Source organism: Sorex fumeus, unplaced genomic scaffold, assembly GCF_029834395.1.
Source record: "Sorex fumeus unplaced genomic scaffold, SorFum_2.1 ptg000035l, whole genome shotgun sequence".
NCBI classification, from domain to species: domain Eukaryota; kingdom Metazoa; phylum Chordata; class Mammalia; order Eulipotyphla; family Soricidae; genus Sorex; species Sorex fumeus.
This window is the reverse complement of record NW_026606092.1, coordinates 2,767,906-2,791,925: the sequence shown is the minus strand read 5'-3', so window position 1 is coordinate 2,791,925 and position 24,020 is coordinate 2,767,906. Positions and strand designations below refer to the sequence as shown.

General features: G+C 40.4%; 1 protein-coding gene across 2 annotated transcripts in view; it reads left to right on the top strand.

Annotated features, from left to right (window-relative positions):
- Positions 1 to 24,020, top strand: part of LRIG3 (leucine rich repeats and immunoglobulin like domains 3) — a 46,182-nt gene that overhangs the window by 18,051 nt on the left and 4,111 nt on the right. Inside the window, exons 4-15 of one of the 2 annotated variants that reach the window (XM_056117616.1) lie at positions 7,568 to 7,699; positions 8,755 to 8,898; positions 9,900 to 10,043; positions 10,340 to 10,483; positions 10,929 to 11,072; positions 12,175 to 12,255; positions 13,525 to 13,596; positions 15,976 to 16,047; positions 16,694 to 16,857; positions 19,576 to 19,896; positions 21,017 to 21,298; positions 22,606 to 23,058. In XM_056117616.1, the coding sequence (XP_055973591.1) occupies positions 7,568 to 7,699; positions 8,755 to 8,898; positions 9,900 to 10,043; positions 10,340 to 10,483; positions 10,929 to 11,072; positions 12,175 to 12,255; positions 13,525 to 13,596; positions 15,976 to 16,047; positions 16,694 to 16,857; positions 19,576 to 19,896; positions 21,017 to 21,298; positions 22,606 to 23,058 (2,153 nt within the window). The remainder of the gene's footprint in view (positions 1 to 7,567; positions 7,700 to 8,754; positions 8,899 to 9,899; positions 10,044 to 10,339; positions 10,484 to 10,928; positions 11,073 to 12,174; positions 12,256 to 13,524; positions 13,597 to 15,975; positions 16,048 to 16,693; positions 16,858 to 19,575; positions 19,897 to 21,016; positions 21,299 to 22,605; positions 23,059 to 24,020) is intronic. The other variant, XM_056117617.1, reaches the window with a different exon arrangement.

The following is a 24,020-nucleotide window of genomic DNA, read 5'->3' as shown; positions in this document are numbered from 1 at the left end:
CTAGACAAATGAGAGCTGTTCTAATGCACTTAATTAATCTTGAATTTGGGAGAACCAAGATGAATTTGCAATCTCCCTAGTTTCCTCACCAGTAAATCACAAGCTGCTGGGAGATTCAGGTGCAGAGCTGAACCTTAACAGTAATCTGACTTGTGAAAATCACTATGAAGTCCTCAAAAGAGGAAGGGCTGTGTGCTGTGACTGTGGCTCGGTGGTAGAGCACATACATACTTTGCATGTGTGAGCGCACAGATTTGATTTCCACAACTGATTAAAAAATGGCGAGTAGGGATTTTAAGTTTTCAAAAATCAAGATAATTCTTTTTTATTCAACAGAGATTATTTTAGATTAAAATGAATTTTTCTGTATTTTCTTTAGCATCCTGCCATGTGCTAGCACATGCCTTTAAATTTATATTTACTTAAAGGATTAAATTGAATTTATACATGGGAATGGAAAAGGTTGGTTTTGTGTTTGGTGTGAATAGGTTTTGAACCAGTATCTTTTTACCATGCATTATAATTACTATATACATAGTGCCTGTTTATTATAGGACTTTTGTATTATAACACTGTTGCCATCTTTTATTTTTATGCTCATGATCTAAAGTCTATTTTATGTTGATATGACATTTAGCTGAAAGAACAGGTTCTTTACTCCTTATAGTTGCTCAGTTGCTGCTTAGTAATTCTTAATAAATTCTCTTTATTTTTAACTTCTACCTTGCCCCTCAGTATCATAAATTCTGTGTGTTTGTGTGTTCTTTATTTTTTTATTATTGAATCACCGTGAGATACAGTTACAGAGTTTTTATGATTGAATTTCAGTCATAAAATGATTGAAAACCCATCCCTCCCACCAGTGTACATTTTCCACCACCAGTGTCCCTAGTATCCCTTCTGCCACCCACCCCATCTCAACCCCCATCCCTCCCACCAGTGTACATTTTGCACCACCAGTGTCCCTAGTATCCCTTCTGCCACCCACCCCATCTCAACCCCCATCCCTCCCACCAGTGTACATTTTGCACCACCAGTGTCTCTAGTATCCCTTCTGCCACCCACCCCATCTCAACCCCTGCCCCCGTAGCAGATAATTTCCTTCCTATTGCCTCTGCTTTGGGGCCTTATGGTTAGCAATACAGATACAGAGAGACCATCGTGTTTGGTCCTTTATCTACTTTAGGCACACATCTCTCATCCCGAGCGATCCCTCCAACCATCATTGACGTAGTGATCCCTTCTCTATTACAGCTGCCTTCTTCCCCAGCTTATGAGGCAGGCTTCCCAACATGGAACAATTTTCCTGGCCCTTGTCTCTACTGTCCTTGGGTGTTAGTCTCATATTTTGTGTTTTTTTTTTTTTATACTCCACAAATGAGTGCAGTCATTCTATGCCTATTCCTCTCTTTCTGACCAGTATCATTAATTCTTAATCAAGAATCTTTCTTCTTGCAAAAGATTCATTAGTTAGCTTTCTTCACTAATTTCATAGTACCAGTGGACCAGTCTGAACATGCTTGCTTTTAATGAAACTTCTTAATTATCTTTTAAGAAAAAAAGATGAGTAGAAGCAGCTTATTTTTATCTGCAATAAGAGAGGCTCTTTGCGTGCCAACTCTCTGTTGAAAGAAGCTTATATTATGGGGTAAAGGGGGTGTTAGGGTTTTTTTTTTCCATAATAAAGGTAGTTGTCAAGAAAGTTATTTTGGGGGGACAGGGAAAGAGAGTTACTTCTGGAAATATAGCCCTATAATGTGCTTTCATAATGTAATGTTTTATTTAGCGACCTGTAGTTCTTTCCTTGGGAAACAGACTGGCTATCTCAGTCAATACGGTCAGTATGCTTACTCAGTAGTCATAAGAAATGATCATGGATTTAGAATTTGTTAGCTGTAATCACTGAATTGGATTTAAGGGGTATGATTAGAATAATGCATTCTAAGGAGAGACATGGCGACATTACAAGAAGAAATTTCAAATTAAATTGTGATGCATACACATTTTCTAAAAGAGAAATACCGTATGCATATGCCTCTGTGTGTAGCAGAAATTGCTCATCTTGCACATCAGACTATAAAGCCTTAAACTGCACCTTGTGCAATAGGTAGGAAACAGTTCAAACTATTGACAGATATTGCTTATTCATCAAGAAGCTATTTCATTGGTTCAGGAATTCCAGTGTGTGTGTGTGGGCGGGGGGGGACCTGATATTCTGGTTCCTCATAAAGAAGAGTTGCACTCTGTGGCTTTTCTTTTAGACCCTGAAAATAAACTCTCATCACATATATTCACCAAGTGCTTGCAGTTCTTTTGAGACTCTTTGTGCTTGTACGAATACTAGTGAGTCAAAAAATTGGTCATGGCACTGACAAAATTTTACTGATAATAATTTCGTCTGGGTTTACATGTTCTGCTCAGGTGTGCAGAGTATCAGAACAAACACACTTACATCATCTTGCAGATAATAACACAGTTGTCTGCTTGGGATCAGTCACTGTCCTCCATTCATCCATCTGCTCGAGCGGGCACCAGTAACGTTTCACAACGAATTGTGAGAACTTGTTACTGTTTTTGGCATATTGAATACGTCATGGGTTGCTTGCCAGGCTTTGCTGTGTGGGTGAGATACTCTAGGTAGCTTGCTGGGCTCTCTGAGAGGGGCTGAGTAATTGAACTGGGATTGGCCTTGGCCTCATGCAAGGCAAACGCTCTACCCACTGTGCTATTGTTCCAGCTTACTTGGGATCACATATACATTAAAATATCACTGGCAGGGGGTAAGTGGCTGTAGAGATACTGCAGTGGGCAAGACTCTTGCTTTGCATATGGCCAGCCAGGTTCAATGCCCAGCACCCCATATGGTCCCTGAGCTTGCTAGGAGTGATCCTGAAGTGCAGAGCTAGAAGTAAGCACTGAGCAGCACCAGGGGTGCCTTCCCCCTTTCCAGTCCTCCCCCCACCCCCCCAAAAAAGTCAGTGCAGGCTTTTGTAATTAATAGAATCTCACACCCAAGCAAAATCGTACCCTCATTTGTGCTCCAGGATTATAAGACCTTCCACTTTAGGAGCACTTGGTAACAAATGGAATGGAATTCTGCTAGTGCTGAACTGGATCCATGTGGACAGAAGGTTCTGAGTTAGAAACAGCTTCTCTGTCAGGAGACAAAAAAGACCCTATGTCCTGGAAAATGAGAAGAAGAGTAGTATTTTATCCCCCCGCCCAGTGGGACCAGACAGCCTGCCCTCTGTAGAACTAAGTGCTTCCTTGACGGCATGCACTTCTTCCAGATCTTGCCTGTCTGTCCCTCTTCCAGTCACTAAACACTATGATAGCATATTGGGTAGGGCCTTGCATGTGACTGATCCGGATTGATTCCCAGCATCCCATATGGTCCCCGAGCACTGCCAGGAGTAATTACTGAGTGCATGAGCCAGGAGTAATCCCTGTGTAATGCCAGGTGTGACTCACCAAAAAAGCAAAATAAATAAATAAAAAATAAACACTTTGTTAAAAAGCATGTCCAACATGACCACTTGAAATAATCTCTGTTTTCGTCCTTAACCCCAGTTAATCTTGAGGTAAAGGCCAAATGCCTAATACAGTTTACAGCACCCTACCCTTCATCCATAATCATCTTTTCCAAACTGATTCACTTTTCATCTTTATGCAACTTTCATGAACATGAACTTGATACTTGGAAGAAGCCTGGTATTGCTCATACTTGCTTCCTCTAGGAACGCCCCTTTCCTTCCTCCCCACCGCATGCCTATCTGTGGAAAATTTCAACTACTATCCACAGGCTGTCACTGATTTTCAGGGTCTGTCCTCTTGTCATAGTGCTTACATTCTAGTGATCACCTCCATTTGCCTGTCATCTCCATTTCCCACTAGCACTTAAAGCACCAGAAGGCCAGGGGCAAGTTCATTTGTTCATTAAGTTAGTAAACATTCATAACAGCAAGCCAGGTTTGCCTCTGCCTTTTAAAGGTAGTTTTGCAAAGTTGGCTGAAAGATGAAATTATCCACAAAGTTAAACCATTATTGTTGGGTCTGAGCAGCCAAAGTGGAAAATATTGGGGGTTCCTGATTTACCTGTGGCCTCTTAGATGCCTGAGAAAACCATATGTGTTCTGACTGACCAACCCCCCAGATCTGTTTTTGTCCACAGAGACAAATTATACTTGACCTCAGCAGTGGTTTGATCATGGAACACCTTGTACTATCAACAGATGGCAAAAACCGTAATAGTTCTCAAGATGGGTTTGCACAAGAATAAAATCCCTTTCCATACTCACAGTGCCATATTATGCTCTTTGAACAATGGTAAGATGGCATTTCCACATAAATTTAAATAATAGGAAAGGTACTCTGATTTTTTTAAAATTAAACCATTGTACATTTTCTGCCAAAAAATGTTAGTAAATAGCAGTGATTTTTAAGGTGCCATCAAGTTTGGCACTAATCCATCTTTGATGAAAACTAGAGTTGGAGTTGAACATCTGTCTTCTCAGAAGGAGTTGCTTGTGACCTGCTCCACCATCAAATGTTTATTTTGAGGGTTTAGGTGATCAAACAGAGTTTTTGTCTTCTTGTGGTTGTGTGCCCTTCTTTCATAATACAAAGCCAATTTGTTTTGTTTTTGTTAAGCTGGTACCTATCAGGTGATTATTTGCCAGTTAGTCTGAGAGTTAATATGAAATGGCTTTTTGGATTTAATTCAGTTCCATTAGGACAGAGTTAAAATTTTGTGATACAGGGACTATTATCCTGGTAGTTGTAAGGGATTTTTGTGCTGCGAAGCAGTGCTGACAAAGACGGCCCTGTGTGTGCTCCGTCTATAACTTGAGCACTTTCACACTGCAATTTAGGAGGCGTGCAGCTCAGGAAATTGCTGGCTTTGGCTGGAGCATACTTAACTGCAAGGAAAATTTTATTCGTCACTCAAGTAATTGGCAGTTTTAATACCTTGTTCATAATTACCTTATAAATAAGAGAATATATAAACCAAAGATTGTATGGCCTGTTATCTGGCTTGTGAGCTTTGTTTGACCAGCATGACCTGCAGGTCTCCTTCTCTTCACAAGCAAAACAAAAAGCAGTTTGCTCTGTTTATTGCATAAATCCACAATTGAGTGTTTTCTTTCTTGACAATAATTCTGAGTGTAGCTCTACTGGCCTCACACAGCCTAGGGACCAAAACTAGATGCAGAATTTGATGGGAGGCAGCAGCTAGGGACAGGGGCCAGGGAAGAGGGGAGGGGTACTTAGGCACTCCGGACACTTCAGGGTTACTTCAGAATTTGTGGGAGGACATCCTGGTAATGCAAACATTTGGGTTATACATTTAAGAGAAAATTGTTTTGTCCCCTACAGCCTGATTTTATTTAACCCACACACCCTGACCTTAAAGCCCTGTGGCTTCTCTCTTGGACTGACTCCATCTCCTGGACCTAGAAATTGACTAATTGCCTCACTTGCGTTGCCCTGTATGTCACAGCTAGATCAAGGAATTTTAGACATCGATGCATACTGATGTGGGAAATGGTTAAAATCAGAGGACATGGCTGACTTGACTCTAAACAAAGGTGGTAGAATTTTATGGCAATCCGAAGAGCTTGATATTTGTGACTTGTGCATAGAACTGCTAATACATTTCTTTTTTTAGCTTTACTATTATCACAAATGAAGCTGCAAAGCTGGCATCTTAAAGTATACAGTGCTTATGCTTGTTACTTTAAAAAATAGGGCAGCAAGGCCAGAAAGGTAGTATCAGATTAGGTGCTTGCGACCAATCTTGTTGTGATTCCTGGTACTCTATATGGTCTCTTTTTGTACTTACAGAAGTGACCCCTGAGCATAGAACACAGGAGAAACTCTTGGGAACCATTGGGAGTGACTCAAAACCACTTCCTTCTCTAAATGGGGTAGATTCTTGGGTGATTTGAATCGAAATAAATGACTCTACTTCCACTCCTATCCTACCATTACAAGTAGCATTTGGAGGATTTTAGTATGTTGAGGCTTGTTAGTTGTTTAAATTGAAATTTATAATCCATCTTTCTGCCCTTATTATTCTTTCTTCCTGTGAGAACTGCAGGTGACATTTGTACCCATTTTGGCAGTTGGACTTTTGCTCTGGGGGATGCCCCATATGCAGCTGTGGAGGGCCCTAGGAGCAGTAATCTTCAGTGTGTGCCACATTCGTTTGAAATCTGAAGTACAGCATTCTTGCAAGAGCAGGAAATAGTGGGGATTTTCAGAGGTGATCATCACTGGCCAAAAGATCTCTGAAGCACTCTTCTGTGAAATTAGCCTTCTGGGGATTGCTTTGGCTCTAATTCAGACTTATTCTGGAGGTGATTTGGAAGAGTTTGTACTCGTTAGGCTAAAAGTTCTCTTTTCCCAAAATTATGTAGCCTCAAGAAAGGTCATTGTGATTAGATGGCATAGTATATGAAAAAAAAATGCTTCGCTTTGGCCTTGGTATCTAATATATACTTAATATGATCATATTCTGTATACATTCTAAGGCAGAGGGGTGGAAGATCTATTGCTGCTTCAAAGGCACTTACAGGATGGCAGAGAGGGCACACAGGGTAAGTGCTGTGTCAGAATGCAGCACAGGATTTTATGAAAATGCATGAGGTTTAACTGATTCAGGAGCATTCTAGGGATTCTAAGCCCTGTGAATTACAGTAATGAGAATAAGCTTTCTAAATCTAGAGCACTGTAGGAGTACAGTGTTGACAAAGGAGATTCAGATTTGAAATAGGTGGTTTTTTTTCCTTCCATTTTCATTGAAGCACCGTGATTTACAATACCGCTAATGATAGAGTTTTGTTTATACAACATTCCTACACACACCCTCCACCAGAATGTCTGCTTCCTTCCTTCAGTGTCCCAAGGAATCCTTTCCTTCCCACCACCCCCCAACCCCCATGCCCACCTACCCCCTCATACTCCCACTTAAATTCAGTTCTGTAGACCAACTCGCAGTAGTTCTAAAATAAATTTATAAATTAATGTTTTCATGTATTTTAATGTTATGATTTACTACTTAATGCAGTTCAGGTGATCATAGTATAGTGGATGAAATGATATCTTTTTTATTTTTTGTCATTTGATTGGGCTGGAGCAATAGCACAGCGGTAGGGCATTTGCCTTGCACGAAGCCAGCCCGGCCAAGCCGGGTTTGATTCCTCTGCCCCTCTCAGAGAGCCCGACAAGCTACTGAGAGTATCTCGCCCACAGGGCAAAGCCTGGCAAGCTACCCATGATGTATTTGATATGTCAAACACAGTAACAAGAAGCCTCAAAATGCCTCAAAATGGAGATGTTACTGGGCCCGCTTGAGCAAAATCGATGAAGAACGGGAGGACAGTGTTTGTTGTTTTGTTTTTTTTTTTTGTCATTTGATGATTAAAGTTGAAATATTTAAAGTTGAAATATTCTGCACGAAGTGGTTTTACATACTTCTGAAAGACAAGCTGGGAATAGATAATATTTTTCACCTTTTCAATTGCTGTTCCTCTCACCATGTGTGTTTGCTTTGATTTGCTTTTAGAGCAGGAAACAGGATTGTTGAAATACTACCTGAACATTTGAGGCAGTTTCAATCCTTAGAAACTTTGGACCTGAGCAACAATAATATTTCAGAACTGAAAACTTCATTTCCACCCATGCATCTCAAATATCTGTAAGTCAGATATATATATATATATATACATATATATATATATAAATATATATATTTTTCTTTAACCAAACCTTGCAGTCATCATGAAAATGTTATAATTACTAAACACCCTCCCCCCCCAAAAAAAAAACAATTTTAAGGTATAATACATCCTGCCAGTTTTACAGCTGATCTTCAAAAATGTAACTTCTTACTGGTATTTGAAACAGTCCTGAGTAATCACAATCTTCATTTTAGTCTTACATTTTTGTGTTACATGAGGCTGGTCTGAGTTCGGTCTCCAGCATCCTATATGGCACCCCAAGCACTGCCCGGAATAATTCCTCAGTGCAGAGCCAGGAGTAACCCCAGAGCATCACCAGGTGTAATCCCCCACCCCCACCCCAACACACAAATAAAACTGGACGTATCCTTGGAAAACTAACTGGACGTATCCTTGGAAAGCTATATGGGTTAACTGTGTTTTTAAATATATATATATATGTATATATATATATATATATATTACATGAAAGTACTGATGTTTCCTTAATAAATTTTATTAGAAAAATTGAGTAAATATCTCTGATGGATTTTTGTACCTTCATATATTTTAGTCTCTCTTCAATAAGATTGAATCATTGTTTCATTGTCAACACTGGTTCATAAGCACCTAAGGAAGTACTTGTGTGTGTGGTGCTGGATATTAATCCTAGGGCCCCACATATACAAAGCAATTGATTCACATTTCACTCTAACCTGTCTTCTTTAAGTGTTCATTTTCACATTGAAGACCAGGTCCTCTGGAAATTTTTCTTGGGGGGGAGGGGCAGTGTAGTGGAGGGTTACATCTGATGATCTCAAGGACTGCTTACAACTCTGTGTTTGGGGTTCCCTTTAGTGCTTGAGAGGATTCATGTGATGCTGGGGATTAAACCCAGGCCTCCACGTGCACAGTATGACCTCAGCTGATTGAGGTCCCAGAAGGAGTTTCTTTACATCGTACAAAGTATGAATGCACTTGGAGTTCCCAAAATAAACCAGAAAGAAAAACAATATCTTCAAACTTTCCACAGGTATATCAACAGCAACCGAGTCACTTGGATGGACCCTGGGTATTTTGACAATTTGGCCAACACCTTAGTGGTATTGAAGCTGAATAGGAACCGGATATCAGCTCTCCCACCCAAAATGTTTAAACTGCCCCAGCTGCAGCACCTGTAAGTAAAGCCCCTTCTTAAACAGTGTCTCATCATCTCTGCTAGGCCTTTGGCGTCTGTCCTCAAAAATCCACAATGGAGGAGAAGTGCAGAGACAGGAAAGGGAGCACCTTTCTTTTGCGGGCCTGCCTGTCTTGTAGAATCTTCGAAGCACCCAGACCCCTAAAAGTCACCTGGTCCCAGCTTCTGCCCGATGAGGCACATTAGATTGTTACTGGAGGCATGAAGAAAGTAATCAGTGACCAGCCTCCTTATAAAGGAGTCATTGTGGCCTGGCAGAAGGAGTGGGGACTCTCGACAGCCATGGTTTATGAGAATAATACCGACAACTGCAGGAGACTCTGATCGCTTAAGTGGCTATATTTACTGTCTCATTAATAATGGTAGAAGGATCTGTGAACAGACCCCTGCAGTATAGTGCTTTTCAACCTTGGCTGCACATTACAGACACTTGGGGAGCTGTTAAAAATCCCAGTACTCAGACCACACCCCAGAGCAATTATATTAGAACCTCTGGGGACAAGATGCAGGCTTCAGAAATTTTTAAAACTCCCTGGGTGATTCTAGTGTGCAACCAAGGCCGAAAACTACTTCCTTAAAGAGAAAACATTCAACATGAAAAGAATTGTGAAAGAGAGCCAGCTTCTAGAAGCAGCCAGGACAGGATCAACTTGACAACCCTGCTCTTAAAGTAGACCTCATGTTTCAGCATTAGTCAATATTCTCATTGTGAACAATTAAAAAAAAAACCAGTATTTGTTTGCATCTACGCTGGCTGGGCCAGGTATTGTCTCTTTTCAGTATTTTATTATTTTGAAAATCTTATCACACATTTCAGAAAGAGACACAGCTAATCAAAAATCTCACTAGAGTTTCAGAAACTTCTAAAATAGTTTATATGGTTTCACACTATTGGTTTAACAATGTGTATAAACATTACATTTTATAAGTGCCTCCAGAATTTCATATAAGCTAATTTTTAAGTGTTCTTTCCAATGCAGTGAGTTGAATCGGAATAAGATTAAAAATGTGGATGGACTCACATTCCAAGGCCTTGGAGCTCTGAAGTCTCTGAAAATGCAAAGAAACGGAGTAACAAAACTTATGGACGGGGCTTTTTGGGGACTGAGCAACATGGAAATCTTGTAAGTGTGTTTATCAATATGTCTATGTCTACTCTGGTAGATCAAATTGTACGTTTGTTTTTATTTCAATTCCCATTAGAATTGCATAAATTGCAATCATAAAACTTTGCTGTTTAGTGTTGTTCTGGTACCTGAGAATTTATAAGCATGTGGTATTATTGCAGATATCTTTATATAAAAGAACTTAACCATCTAGCAACAATAGGAAGATGGGATAGATTGTAATCATGTGTTCCCTTTGAAGAAAGGAGATAACAAACTTTTGATCCTGCTTTTGATTCTTACTGTCAATGTAGGCAGCTGGACCATAACAACCTAACAGAGATTACCAAGGGCTGGCTTTATGGTTTGCTGATGCTGCAGGAACTTCATCTCAGCCAAAATGCCATCAACAGGATCAGCCCTGATGCCTGGGAGTTCTGCCAGAAACTCAGTGAGCTGTGAGTCGCCTTTTATTCTCAGGTTTGGAGCAGGGATCATGCCAGAGCATGAACTTCTTACCACTGATCTGTGAAATTTTCATAATAAAGTTTCCAAGGTGACAGTTTTTTTTCTTTTATTTCACATGCAACCTAGACACATTTTGGTTGTGATAAGTTGAGGCCAGCTCTTTTTTCCAGTTCTGTTTTGTGGCACTTAGACTAAAGCAATGATAGTAATTTTCAAGTAAAGAGGATGCTCAATGTTGGGTCTTGTTATTGTGTTGTTTTTATTTTTGGTAATTGCTGGGATTAGAACAAATGTTCTCCTGGGTGTTTTGAAGGGAGAGTTTTAAAATGAGTGGTGGTGTGGTTATCTAGATAACCAGTTTTCAGAAAACAAATTATGTTGACTTGAAAAATAAAGCTGTTATTTGTTTTTTGTTTTGTTTTTCTTTCTTTACAGGGACCTAACTTTCAATCACTTATCCAGGTTAGATGACTCAAGCTTCCTGGGCCTAAGCTTACTAAATACACTGCACATTGGGAACAACAAAGTCAGCTACATTGCTGATTGTGCCTTCCGGGGGCTTTCCAGTTTAAAGACTTTGTAAGTTACATATTTTGCTCTCTGTTCATGAACCTAATTGGTTCCTAAATGTGCCCACTTTTCCCCAAGCAGATTTCCTTTGTTGTGAAGGAAATGTGGACCGCCTTAGAAGTAGTGTCTTAATCTTTCCCAGATCAGTTTGATTAAAATAGGCCCATTTCATCCATATGTGTTTCTTAAAGGGATTAAGAAGGACAGTGATCAGATTGTTTTTGGTGATTATAGTTAGCCTTCTCAGGATCCAGGAAGTTGGTAACTGCTCAAAAGGGAAACAATATTAAATCCACTAATTTTTTTTTATATAATACAGATTAAAAATTACTCAGCAGAAAAGATACACAAAGGATAAACAAAGGAAGGCTTCTGCTTATCACACTGCTTACATATAGGCTTGATCTCTGTCCTGGGGGAAAAAAGGAGAGAATTGGATTAATTGAATTTGGTTTTAAAAAAAAAAACTCTCAAATATTAATTTAATGTTGTGTAATGGACTTTTGAATTTTTTGCACTGTCAGAAACTTTTGCTCTGTTCACAATTTGAAGCATTACATAATTGCAAGACATGCTGTATGCTTTGGCAGACTCCTGCTGGGCCAGTTGGAACAGTGGTTTTCAAGTTTAATGTATTTTTCAGATTTTTCAAATCTTTGTGAGTTTAGTCATGTTGACAGAAGAATTAATTGAACCAAACGCAGCTGTTCTGATTTTGAGTGAAAAACTTAAAAAGTTCTTGAGGGGGGGCTGGAGCAATAGCACAGCGGGTAGGGTGCTTGCCTTGCATGCGGCTGACCCGGGTTCGATTCCCAGCATCTCATATGATCCCCCTCGAGCACTGCCAGGAGTAACCCCTGTGCATCACCGGCTGTAACCCAAAAAGAGAACAAAAAAGTTCTTGAGGGGAGATGCTGAGATGCAAGGGTATGATCTTGGCAAGAAGGCATTTTCAATTATTTTGAAAAGGGCAGAGACAGTGTGAGGTACTTATTCCAAATTACAGGCCACATAGGTGTGATTTCTGATGGTATCTCTAAAGAAAACACTTGTATTTGAAAAGAAATGCAACATTACATTTGAATGGAAATGTACCCCCATTTTCAATTAGGGATCTGAAGAACAATGAAATCTCCTGGACCATTGAAGACATGAATGGTGCTTTCTCTGGACTTGACAAACTGAGGCGACTGTGAGTATGGTTTGCCTCAAATTTAATGGTTTGGTTTTGGTTTGGGGGTTGCATCTGGCAGTGCTAAGGTACTCTCTTGGCTTGCTTCTAAGGGTTATTCAGAGACCTCAAAACTTTTGGCTACAGAATGCAAAGCAAGTGTTTCAGTCCTTTGAGTTATCCCCCTGGTTCCCAGGAACTTAATTGAAGTCAGTTCCTCACATTGGCACCTTTAAGGGTTTAGAAATAGGTGGTCAATCTGGTTGGTTGCTCCTTTGTCATTTCATTGGTAAAGGTAAAGGTAAAGGCCCTCCCGTTGATCGTCGATTTGCTCGAGCGGGCCCAGTAACGTCTCCATTGGAGACTTTGTTGTTACTGTGTCTGGCATATCGAATACGTCACGGGGAGCTTGCCAGGCTCTGCCGTGCGGGCGAGATACTCTCGGTAGCTTGCCGGGCTCTCCGAGAGGGGCGGAGGAATCGAACTCGGGTCGGCCATGTTGCCCGCGTGTAAGGCGAACGCCCTACCCGCTGTGAGTACTATTATACAAATTGTGTATTAATTAGCTTTTTTCCTTAAATATTGTGGTTTTATTTAACACTTCTGTTAGTGTAACTTATTTTAATATGTGGCAATGCTTACTGAATTCATTATTTAGAAAGTTTTGGTGTTGCACTCTACCCCTCAAGAACTTTTTTGTTCAGGGAACTTAATATATGCTGATAAGACTACAAGCAATACAGGATAAAAATATATATATGTCTAGTCATCAGTTGGCTTTCACAGATGGCCAAAATCTGTTTGAAGCATGTGGTTTTCTGATTGAGTTATAGTCAGCCCTAAATTTCTGTGCATGGTGAAGGGATCTGTGGGGAAGGAGAGCAGGAACAAGTCTCCACTCTCAACTGTATTATTTATTAGAGTGTTGAGACAGTATACTCAGAATAACATTTTTCCTTCTTCCTAAATGGAACCAAAAACTACTGCTTTATTTTTTACCTTCAGAATAGTTAATTGAATAACAGGATGTTTTTGTTGTTTGTTTGTTTTTTCTGGGTTCTCTAATGCCTTATAACTATGCTAAACTCCATTACTAGAGACACATATGGATACACAATAGAGAGTGTAGATACACTGTGACAGTGTATGTGACAGTGTAACTGAAGAAAATAGTTACTCCCTCCTAGTACTTCTATAGAATGGAATTAAATATTTAAAAAGCATTTTTTATGATAATTCCATCGCAAGTGTCTTCTGGTAACTGTCTTAATGTATTTCTCCTTCCCACAGAATACTACAGGGAAACCGCATTCGATCTATTACCAAAAAAGCCTTCACTGGTTTGGATGCATTAGAACATCTGTAAGTACCTTGCACTTAGTTACCCTCATGATTATTTTCTTATATATCATCAAAGGTCCAACACATTGTCTTTGTATCATCTCAGTACCATAAAATGTAGTTACACATTCACCTATTCTCCACCCCCACTTACATACCTATGAGTCTCTGTGCCCGTCTATAGCTACGTACTTTCCTTTGTACTTGAGGACATTGCTGCGTATCATGCTGGGGTTTGTGTTTTCTTAAGTATGTATATAGAAAGAATATACTTTAATTCTTAGAAGGAAACTGTTCAATAACTGTCATTAAGTTAAGTAAGGCCTTGACTGTTTATTGATTCTATTGAGAAGGTGACTGGGATTTTAAGCATAGAATTTCCATAGTCCCTCAAGTAACTTTAGTATCACTGTTTTGAGAACTCTGGTTAGTTAGCTGTTGTTTAATTATAAAATGTGCACCCTCTTCTTACTTGATTCATTATTTTCCTCTTTGGTTAGCCCCTCAGTTAACTACTTTTTTTAACAACTAATATTTAACACCTAGTAGAAGCAGATTTCAAACTAAGTTTCGTAGGCTCTGTCAGTACCCATGCTCTTGTCTTCACAATCTTTATTCCCTCCCTCCTCAGAAACCCCAGGCGTACACTCCTGCCTTTCAAGGCTCAGTTACCTCAGCCATTCGAAGAGTGAGCTAGTTTTTACATATGCCAAGCCTTTGTGAACAGTGACCCAGCCAACTGCTTCTAATCAGGGGCATATAGAGCAATTATACAGCAAAAGTATAAACCAGTATAAAATAGATCCCCTCTGTAAGGAATACTGATGGCCACATGGTTTACTGTTAGCTTGTTCAAAAGAGCAGCAGTTTTAAAATGCGTATTTGATTTGCACCTTCATTTGTGCTGTGTATTGAGAGCCAGTTAGTTGTGACCTAACCACCTTACCTAGGACTTCCCTTGAGGAGTTCGCCCTGCTTGCCACACGGACAGTGCAGCAATTCAGGTTGTGATGGTATGATTCTGCAAAACAGAATTTGGAAGGGTGGACCAGTATAGCTAGACTTACTAAAACAAATTATTTTCAAGGGGAAACTTGCCAAAAGAGTTTGTTATCTGATCCCATCCAGTTCTGGGAAAGTGGAATTAGTGGCTCAGTAGAGTATTAACCTCTGCTGTAGCTTTTTAAACCTTGACTTTTCCAGTATCGGTCTCTGCCCGTGTTCAGTTCCTTCACTGTCTTCTGTTGTCACTTCTCTCATTCCAAATCCCTTTTTGTGTATTCTAAAGAAAACAGAGTGACAGTCATGGGGAGTGTTTTTCAACTCAGACTTTTTAAAAATGAAATCAACCCTGAATGCTCTTTCATGTTGGGAGTGTTCTGCCTAAAGTATATGGGTTTTTTTTTCCCCAGCAAGTACTTCTTGTCTGAATATTTTACTGTTTTTACAGTAGCAGGTTGTGCACATCAGAGTAGGCTAGTGGTTAGGAATATGAATTTGAAGTAGAAAATAATTAGGATCAAACTTTATATGCCCTTTCATGCTGAGAAAGGCAGTAATGCCATCATTTTGGTTGCTGTGAGGCATAAATGCTATAATAGATGTAAGTCACTTAATATGGTGCCCTTCATAAAAAGTTTTCTTATACAAGATGGTTTTCTAAGAGCATACTTTGATTTGTGTATTTACTAGAGGTTGCCAATTTGCATAAAGAGATAAAGTAATATAGAAGAGCAGTAATCTATGTGAGGTAATGCAAAGTGAGTCTTTCTCATCATTACAGAATCTGCTTCTTATCTACAAGAATAGGTTCTTAGAGATTCTTGCAAAGTGACTCTTTATACAATTTCATACCTAGAATGAGATGGGAGTCCCTCAGACCTGGGCCCTAAGGAGTACGAGTGTTGGGTTGGTGAAAGAATGTCCACTTTAGCTAGATGTTTAGATGTTTAGGCAAGAGAAGAGAAGGTTTACTAAGAGTACAGCAATCAGAAAGATTCAATGGAGAGCTACAGAAGTGGAAACCTCTGAGGCACTTTTTAATTATTTGGTTTGAGGACAACTTGTGAGTTTGAGGTTTCATACATTAGAAATGAAATATAAATTTCACCATTGACCATTAGCTAAATGATGGGGTGCCCTTGCTTGGGGTTTCAGGTGCCTGAGATTTTGCCATTGTTACTTAACTTGAATAGGAATGTGTGCCAAATTAATTTTAGTCTTTCTTGGAACAAGTAGAATCTGTAAGTTTCATCTTTCACATGGTCTGAACTAAGCCATGTGTAAGTTGGGCACTTGACCTCCTCATCCAGTGATTGTGGCCAATGTGGGCCTGATCTTTGTCTCAGATTGCCCAGTGAAGATAGTACCCACTGATCTGTTCAATTTGGTTGTTTTCAGAGACCTGAGTGACAACGCGATCATGTCCTTACAAGGCAATGCATTTTCACAAATGAAGAAACTTCAGCAATTGTAAGCTTTCCTTTTTCTTTGAAGAGTTTCATTAAAAGCACAGAGGGATAAACTGTGGTGGGCATTGTCTTCTCACATTCTGTTTCTATGAGTAGCACCTCGTATATTCTTCATATATCTTATTTTTTATACCACATAGTAAAAGGAGTTGATTATTTACTTAACTCAAATAGGAATGTGGGCCAACCTTAGCTTACAGGTTCTCTTAAATTGACTATACAATTCCATACCGAGAATGAGATGGGAGACCCTCAACCCTGGGCCCCAAGTGTGGAGTTGGTGAAAAAAGATGTTTCTTTGTTAAAAAGAGAGGTTTCTTTGTTTGAAAGAGATGTTTCTTTTTCTTTCGTTAGAAATCCTCAGCTTACATTGATGGGACCTAGTAATGTGCAATGTCTAATCATAAGTTTTGGGTAGTACAGTATTTTTGATACGTCAGCATATCTTCATATGACAGTAAAGACAGAAACCAAAAATCATTCTATGCTACGTTTTTTGCATTTTCAGAATTATAGACTGTCTGTTACATGGGATGTGCGTATTTGGTTTCCACATTTAGTGCATTGTTAATATTTACTTGAGTTTAGTTTACTTGCAGAAATCTGCATTTCATACAGAACAAATTGAATGTAATTACTCTCCTCAGGCATTTAAATACATCAAGCCTTTTGTGTGATTGCCAACTAAAATGGCTCCCACAGTGGGTGGCAGAAAACAACTTTCAAAGTTTTGTAAATGCCAGTTGTGCCCATCCTCAGCTGCTAAAAGGAAGAAGTATTTTTGCTGTTAGCCCAGATGGCTTTGTGTGTGGTGAGTTACCCTTCCTTTCCTTTTATTCATTCTTTTTTTTTTTTGCTCCATTTGTCCCAACAATGATTTTGAATACATTTATGTTCTTTTAATAAAGATTTTATTTTTGCCACAGTAGATAAACATGGATCTACAGCTTACTTTTTAATTTTACAGACAAGAAAGAGTTTCCTTAAGTGTCTTCCTGTTTTGGTGTCAGGGTGGTTTGGCTTGGTCGAATGAGAAGAACATTTTTAGGGTAGTTACAGCCGTTCTTCCTAACCTGTTCCCTGATACCTGTCTCTGTGAAAAGGAAACTCTCCTCTCTGCCCCCCATGCCCACAACTCTATAGGCTTACAGTGGAAGCTCACTGAGGAAAGTAAGGAAATGCTGTGTAAATGTTACTCACGCGTAGTAGAAAGATAAAACTAGTGATTTCAAACTGTGATGAGTGATGACAAACTACAAAAAATTCAACTATTGCTGGAGAAAGCATTACAAGTACTAGAAGATTTTTAACTTATTAAAAATAAATTTAAGGTCTATTGTTACAGGATCCAAAAATCTGGGTCTCAGAAATTGGCATATTTGGAGTGTACACTCAAGTTTTCCTTGATGTACTTTTTCTCTCTGTGTGTTGCTGCATGTTTTCATGGCCAAGACCCAGAGACTATAAAACCCAGCTCCTAGAAGCTATAAGGAAACTAACTTCTTACTATCTAGTTTTTACTCTTGGAGAACCCGACAGGCTACTGGGAGTATCCTGCCTGCACAGCAGAGTCTGGCAAACTCCCCGTGGCATATTCGTTATGCCAAAACCCAGTAACAATAATGGGTGTCATTCCCCTGACTGAAAGAGCCTTGAATGTGGCACCTTCTAAAATCTCAGGGCTAGGATGAAAGAGACTTTACTGGTGCCTGCTCGAGGAATGACAGTGATGCAGTGGTACAGTGTTATAGTGTGGCTGCATACTATTATATTAATTGACAGCCTTTTTTTTTTTAATGTGTGTTTAAAACTGGTCGAAAATTGTCATCTTACATTTTTTGTTTGTTACGGTATTTCATAATTGGCCTTTACATTTTTATTTAAATATGCTTTGGCTATGAATGTTTAGTTAAGTACAAGAAATGGATATTTTTAAGATTGTAGCATTAAACAATGTCAACTATTTCTAGAAATAAAACTTGTTATGTCGTTTTTGGATCCAAATGAAGTTTTTGGCATTTGTTTTTAAAGTCTTGAGCTATTCCGTTCCCATGGCCCCGGAGCCTTAGTTTTCTAGTCCCTAAATACGAACTCGCCATTACTTGAAGATGGATGTACAATATCCATAGATTTTTCACTTGTTTCTGGGTGAATCTCCACATTGTTCACCAGATAAGACTCTAAGAAAAATCATTCAGAAGCAGCAGCTATTGGTTCTTCTACCCTGCAAGAAGGCCGTTGGAAACTGGCCACAGGGGAATTATCAGAGCATCCCTTACACCCCGCTCATAACGTACACATTTTTTTCTCCCCCTGAGTTTACGCCATCTGTGAGAAATTGAAGTTAAAAAGGTAACTTGCAAAAAGTGAGAGAGAACTAAAAATAGCTCTTTGGAGTGAAAGTGTTTCTCAGCTCTAATTATAATGTAGCTCTGACAGTGTAGCACTGCAGCCTGAAATTGATTGTCCGCTCAAAACTAGGCTGAAGCCAGTGTCCCACAGTGAGTTTTGAAGATAACTTTTTCTTTCACTACAGGGATTCCCCCACCCCCACCCTCTTGCTCTAATTAAAAACTTCCCTTTAATACAACTTCTATTTTTCAGTAGATGTGATATTTATTATTACTGTCCGTAGTGATATCATTTTTGGTGTTTCATTTCTTAATTTTGCCCCTCCTCCTTTGTAGAAATTGAGGAAATTGCAGCTCCAGATAAAGGCATTGGGGCTGGAGTGATAGCACAGCGGTAGGGCATTTGCCTTGCACGCAGCCAACATGGCCGACCCGAGTTCGATTCCTCCGCCCCTCTCGGAGAGCCCAGCAAGCTACCGAGAGTATCTCGCCCACACGGCAGGGCCTGGCAAGCTCCCCGTGATGTATTCGATATGCCAAACACAGTAACAACAAAGTCTCCAATGGAGACGTTACTGGTATACTCCATCACCTCGCCACCTTGGGCCCGGAGGTGTGCATAATTTGCTCAAGCAAATTGATGATCAACGGGAGGGCCTTCAAGAATCATAAGCCCGAAAATTTCCTGTTTCTCACTTCTTTTTTTAAATTTAATTTATTGATTTTTAATTTTTTTTTTTGTTTCAACGATGCTCAGGGCCACTTCTGTGGTGCTCAGGAGACCATGTGGGGATTTGAACCAGGGTCATTCACATGCAAGGAAAGCACTGAATCCTTGTACTATCTCTCTGTCCTCGAGGAGTCTTTTATTTTTTATTTGTATTGCAAAACAGTACCGGGAATATGGTATAAGAAACTATAGTTCCAAAGAAATAGTCTTCTCTCAATAATAATTGATAAATGTGTCTCGGTCTCTATTTGAAAGGAGCAAATGACTTTATAAACATTCTTGCAGAGTTTCATTTCAACACTGGGACTGGTGGTTTATCTCTATAACATACACAAAGGCTGAAACCAAAGCCACTATTTGTTTTGAGTTTCGTGGTGTTCAAATCTGGGTAGCATTTGGGCTCTCCAGCTTTACAATTGTTTTGTTTTCTCCTCTCTATTTTGAACAGATGATTTTCCTAAACCCCAGATCACGGTTCAGCCAGAAACACAGTCGGCAATCAAAGGCTCCAATTTGAGCTTTATCTGCTCAGCTGCCAGCAGCAGTGATTCCCCAATGACTTTCGCTTGGAAGAAAGACAATGAACTATTGCATGATGCTGAAATGGAAAATTATGCACACCTCCGGGCCCAAGGTGGCGAGGTGATGGAGTATACCACCATTCTCCGGCTACGCAATGTGGAATTTACCAGCGAAGGGAAATATCAGTGTGTCATCTCCAATCACTTTGGTTCATCCTACTCTGTCAAAGCCAAGCTAACAGTAAATAGTATGTGATCTGACTTCTCCTTTTGCATCTAAGAGCAACAGATACATACAGACAATGCATGGTTTCATCTTCTTAACCCTATTTTCTGCTCTCATAGCTCCTCACCTGAACCTTCCTTTCCCTACTTCTCACTCCACATGATCAGGATTCTTCTCTGTACCCCTCGGCAAGCAGTTGGGTCAAAGATGCTCTGTTTAGCATGGTGGATAGCACTGGCTCAAGCAGGTACTTTTGCTTTTTGGAGTCACAGTGTACTCATCTGATATGAGAAGCAACACAGTATACTGTGTGAAAGCACACAGCCTTTATTTCCGAGGTCTGGGTTTGAATATGACCACTCTAGTTTATAGCTCTGTGACTCTTCTCAAGTTATTTAAGCTCCTGTTTTCAGTATCCACCTTTTAGGGGTAGGGTAATCACAAAACAAAATAATTTGTGAAAAAAAATCACAGAATTTCTGGAATACAGAAGTCCTCCACATATGCAATGAATTTTAACTACTATTAATGGAATTTTATCATTATTTTCAGTTTAAGACTCTGTAGTTAGGTTCTTGCCGCTTGTCTGCTTAATCATTTCTTTCCACCATGGGAAGAGATTTGGCTGTAACCAATTGATGCATTCATTTAACAAATGATTGCCAAGACCTGACAGAATTATGTTGAGTTTAAAAGTATAAGACAAAGATCTGTTTCATATCATAGTCTGTTACAAGTAGGAGAGACTTTTAATGAAAAATCATAGATGAAGTGAATGGTAAAGCTACAAAGAAATTTATCGATTTTCTCAATATCCGGTAATTACTGAAAAAACTAAAGAGTAAGCTGAAAATAGCACATAGCACAAAGACCTTTAGTCTGAGAATCAGGTTGCATGTGTTTCATACTGATTCCATTGGGTTTTTTTTTTTTTTTTTGGTACCTGGGTAACCTTGAGGAGTCATTTAATCTTTCTATTTGCACTTTAGTTTCTGTATCTCATAGGTAGAAATATTCCTGCCTTAGCTTATGTTGGGGACATTTGTAACCCTGTAAAAAATTGAAAGAATGAAAGTGACTCTCCAAAATTTGATAGCCCTTATGAATGGTTGTTTTTTGTTTGTTTGTTTTCCTGATTTCAGTGCTTCCTTCATTCACCAAGACGCCGATGGATCTCACGATTCGTGCTGGGGCCATGGCTCGCTTGGAGTGTGCTGCCCTGGGCCACCCAGCCCCACAGATAGCTTGGCAGAAAGATGGGGGCACAGACTTCCCTGCAGCCAGGGAGAGACGCATGCATGTCATGCCAGAGGATGATGTGTTCTTTATTGTAGACGTGAAGATCGAGGATATTGGCGTGTATAGCTGCACAGCACAAAACAGTGCAGGCAGCATTTCTGCAAATGCAACTCTGACTGTTCTAGGTAGGTAGGCGTTTCTAGATTCTGTGAGCCAGAGGAGCCTTAAACTGTAGTTTTCCCAAAGACCCAGAGGGCCAGAAGTAAGTGGTTCAGATGAGAGCTAATCCAGAGGGCAGAGACCTCACCTGAAGAGCACAGATGACCTCTTTGAGCTTTGAAGTCAGGTACACATTACATTTTAGAAGTTAGGGTCTGGTGAGGTGCTTCTGTGCCCTTTGGAGGAGGAGTAGGTTGTGATGCATCACCATTTGCAAGCATCAGCTTTAATGCTTCTGCTCTTTGCAGGATCAGCATCTTCTTACAAAGACATCTCATGCCAGCTGTGCATGTGCATGTTTGCCTCTGCGTGTGTGAGCTTCTTTGCATTTGTGTATGCACCCACACACAAGGGTGCACATGCAGGCAGATACATTCATACATAGGTTGTTTTCCTTAAGGTTATAAAAGTTATGGGAAAATGAAAAGCATACGAACAAATTGGGAAGGGCCTCGCTCACTCTTCTGTCTTTTGCCACTCTGAAATCAGTTTTTGTGTGTGGTGGAGTGGGGGTGAGGGGGTGCAAGTGGAGGCCTCCCAAGTATTGCTCAGGGACCCCACGGGGTACTTAGCTAACTGGGTCTAGTGGTTCAGTCAGTGGGGCCCAAGGATATGAAGTGGCTTGAGCCCTACGGTATAGGGATCTGGGATTTCAGCTGACGATGCTCAGAGGAGGTCAGGGGCTCAGTTCCAGGCCTGGACTTCTGCAGGGCATGTGCTCCTGACCTGATGACTGAACCATCCCTTCAGCCTCCTAGAGATCATGTTTTATCAAGTAGTTTGAAAGACACAAATGTCTTCATCACATGTACCCTGGGCACTCCAAATAATAAAAGTTATTTTCAGCATATAGGCCTGCATATTAAAACTACAAAGTTTCCTTCTGAGAATTGAATTTTTCTGATTTGTTTTTTTCTTATCCATCGACACACTCTTAGTGTTGAAATTATTTAAGTTTTTTTTTGTGCCATCTCTGTTTTTTTTTTTTTTTCCAGAAAATAGTTTAAATATCTTGCTTTGCTGGATGGAATTCCTCTTCCATCATTCCCCAGCCTTGTCAAGATTGAGGAAGGTCGAATTAAAACAAAAAGCTGGAAATTCTATCCTTGTGTGTGAGCCAGATAACAAAATAAAATCCTAACAGGCACACACATGTTTAGACTCTTGAAAGAAACATGTGAAGTTGTGAGAGAATAAAGCTTGAGGTTTCAGTTTGAATAAACTCAACATGCCCAGTTCACGATTTGCCAAACTTGATTTCTCCTCCCTTCAGAAACGCCATCATTTCTGCGGCCCCTGTTAGACCGGACAGTCACCAAGGGAGAAACTGCCGTGCTGCAGTGCATTGCTGGTGGCAGTCCCCCGCCACGACTGAACTGGACCAAGGATGACAGTCCTTTGGCGGTCACGGAGAGGCACTTTTTTGCAGCCGGCAATCAGTTGCTGATCATTGTGGATGCCGACGTCAGCGATGCTGGCAAATACACATGTGAAATGTCCAATACTCTGGGCACCGAAAGAGGCAACGTGCGCCTCAATGTGATCCCCACGCCCACCTGCGACTCCCCTCAGATGACGGCCTCTTCGCTCAACGACGACGGCTGGGCCACTGTGGGCGTTGTGATCATCGCAGTGGTGTGCTGTGTGGTGGGCACGTCCCTCGTGTGGGTGGTCATCATCTACCACACGAGGCGAAGGAACGAGGATTGCAGCATCACCAACACAGGTGTGCAGATAGAGGGCTGGCATAGGCCACTCTGTGTGTATATGTGTGTGTGTGTGTATGTGTGTGTGTGTATATGTGTGTGTGTGTGTGTGTTTCCCAGGGGAACAGTGTGTGTGTGTGTGTGTGTGTGTGTGTGTGTGTGTGTGTGTGATTCCCAGGGGAACTTTTTTCTTGCATGTGTGTGTCTCTGGTAGTCTGAGGCCATGTCAGCAGGGTGACTCGGTGACTCGTTTGTTTCAAGTTGCAGAAATATGACTAGTGAAAGATAACACCCCGCCCCATACGAAAGCTCTTTAAAGATGAAGTTTGGGTTGGTCTTCTTGGGGGTTTTGTTTGGTTTGGGGCCACACCCAGCTGTGCTCAGTTGTTACTCCTGCTCTGCACTTAGGAATCACTCCGGGCAGTGCTTGGGAAATTATATGGGATGCTGAGGATCGAACCCGGCTTGGTCATGTACAAGGCGAATGCCCTACATTCTGTCCTATTGCTTCAACCCCTTCCTTTTTTTTTCCCTTTAAAGTTGCTTCATAATATCCTACCAATTGTAAGATTTTTTAAATCAGTAAAACCACAGTGATGTCTTTGGATATGCTTAAGAACAGCCCTTTGGCTCTTTGATGATGAGATTCACTCTCTGCAATAGTTTTGTGTTTTGTTGACTGTGTGAACTTGCGTGTACACATCTGCACCCTCACAACCATGCTGGCATCTTAGGATACTCCTAGTTACCAATGGAAGAAAGGCAATTTCCTGATTAATAGGTACAAACACCTATTTCTGAAGACTGTTTAGCCAGGAATTTGGCAGAAATGATGCCAAAAGTGAAGAGCTTAGATCCTGTCCCATGAAAATTCTTAAGGTTTGAACTGCTCAGACACTGAGGACTTTGATGTTTGGGGAGAGACATCCAACAGGCGATAAAGCAGAAAATAAGAAAATTATATTTCCCAGAGCAGCAGTGC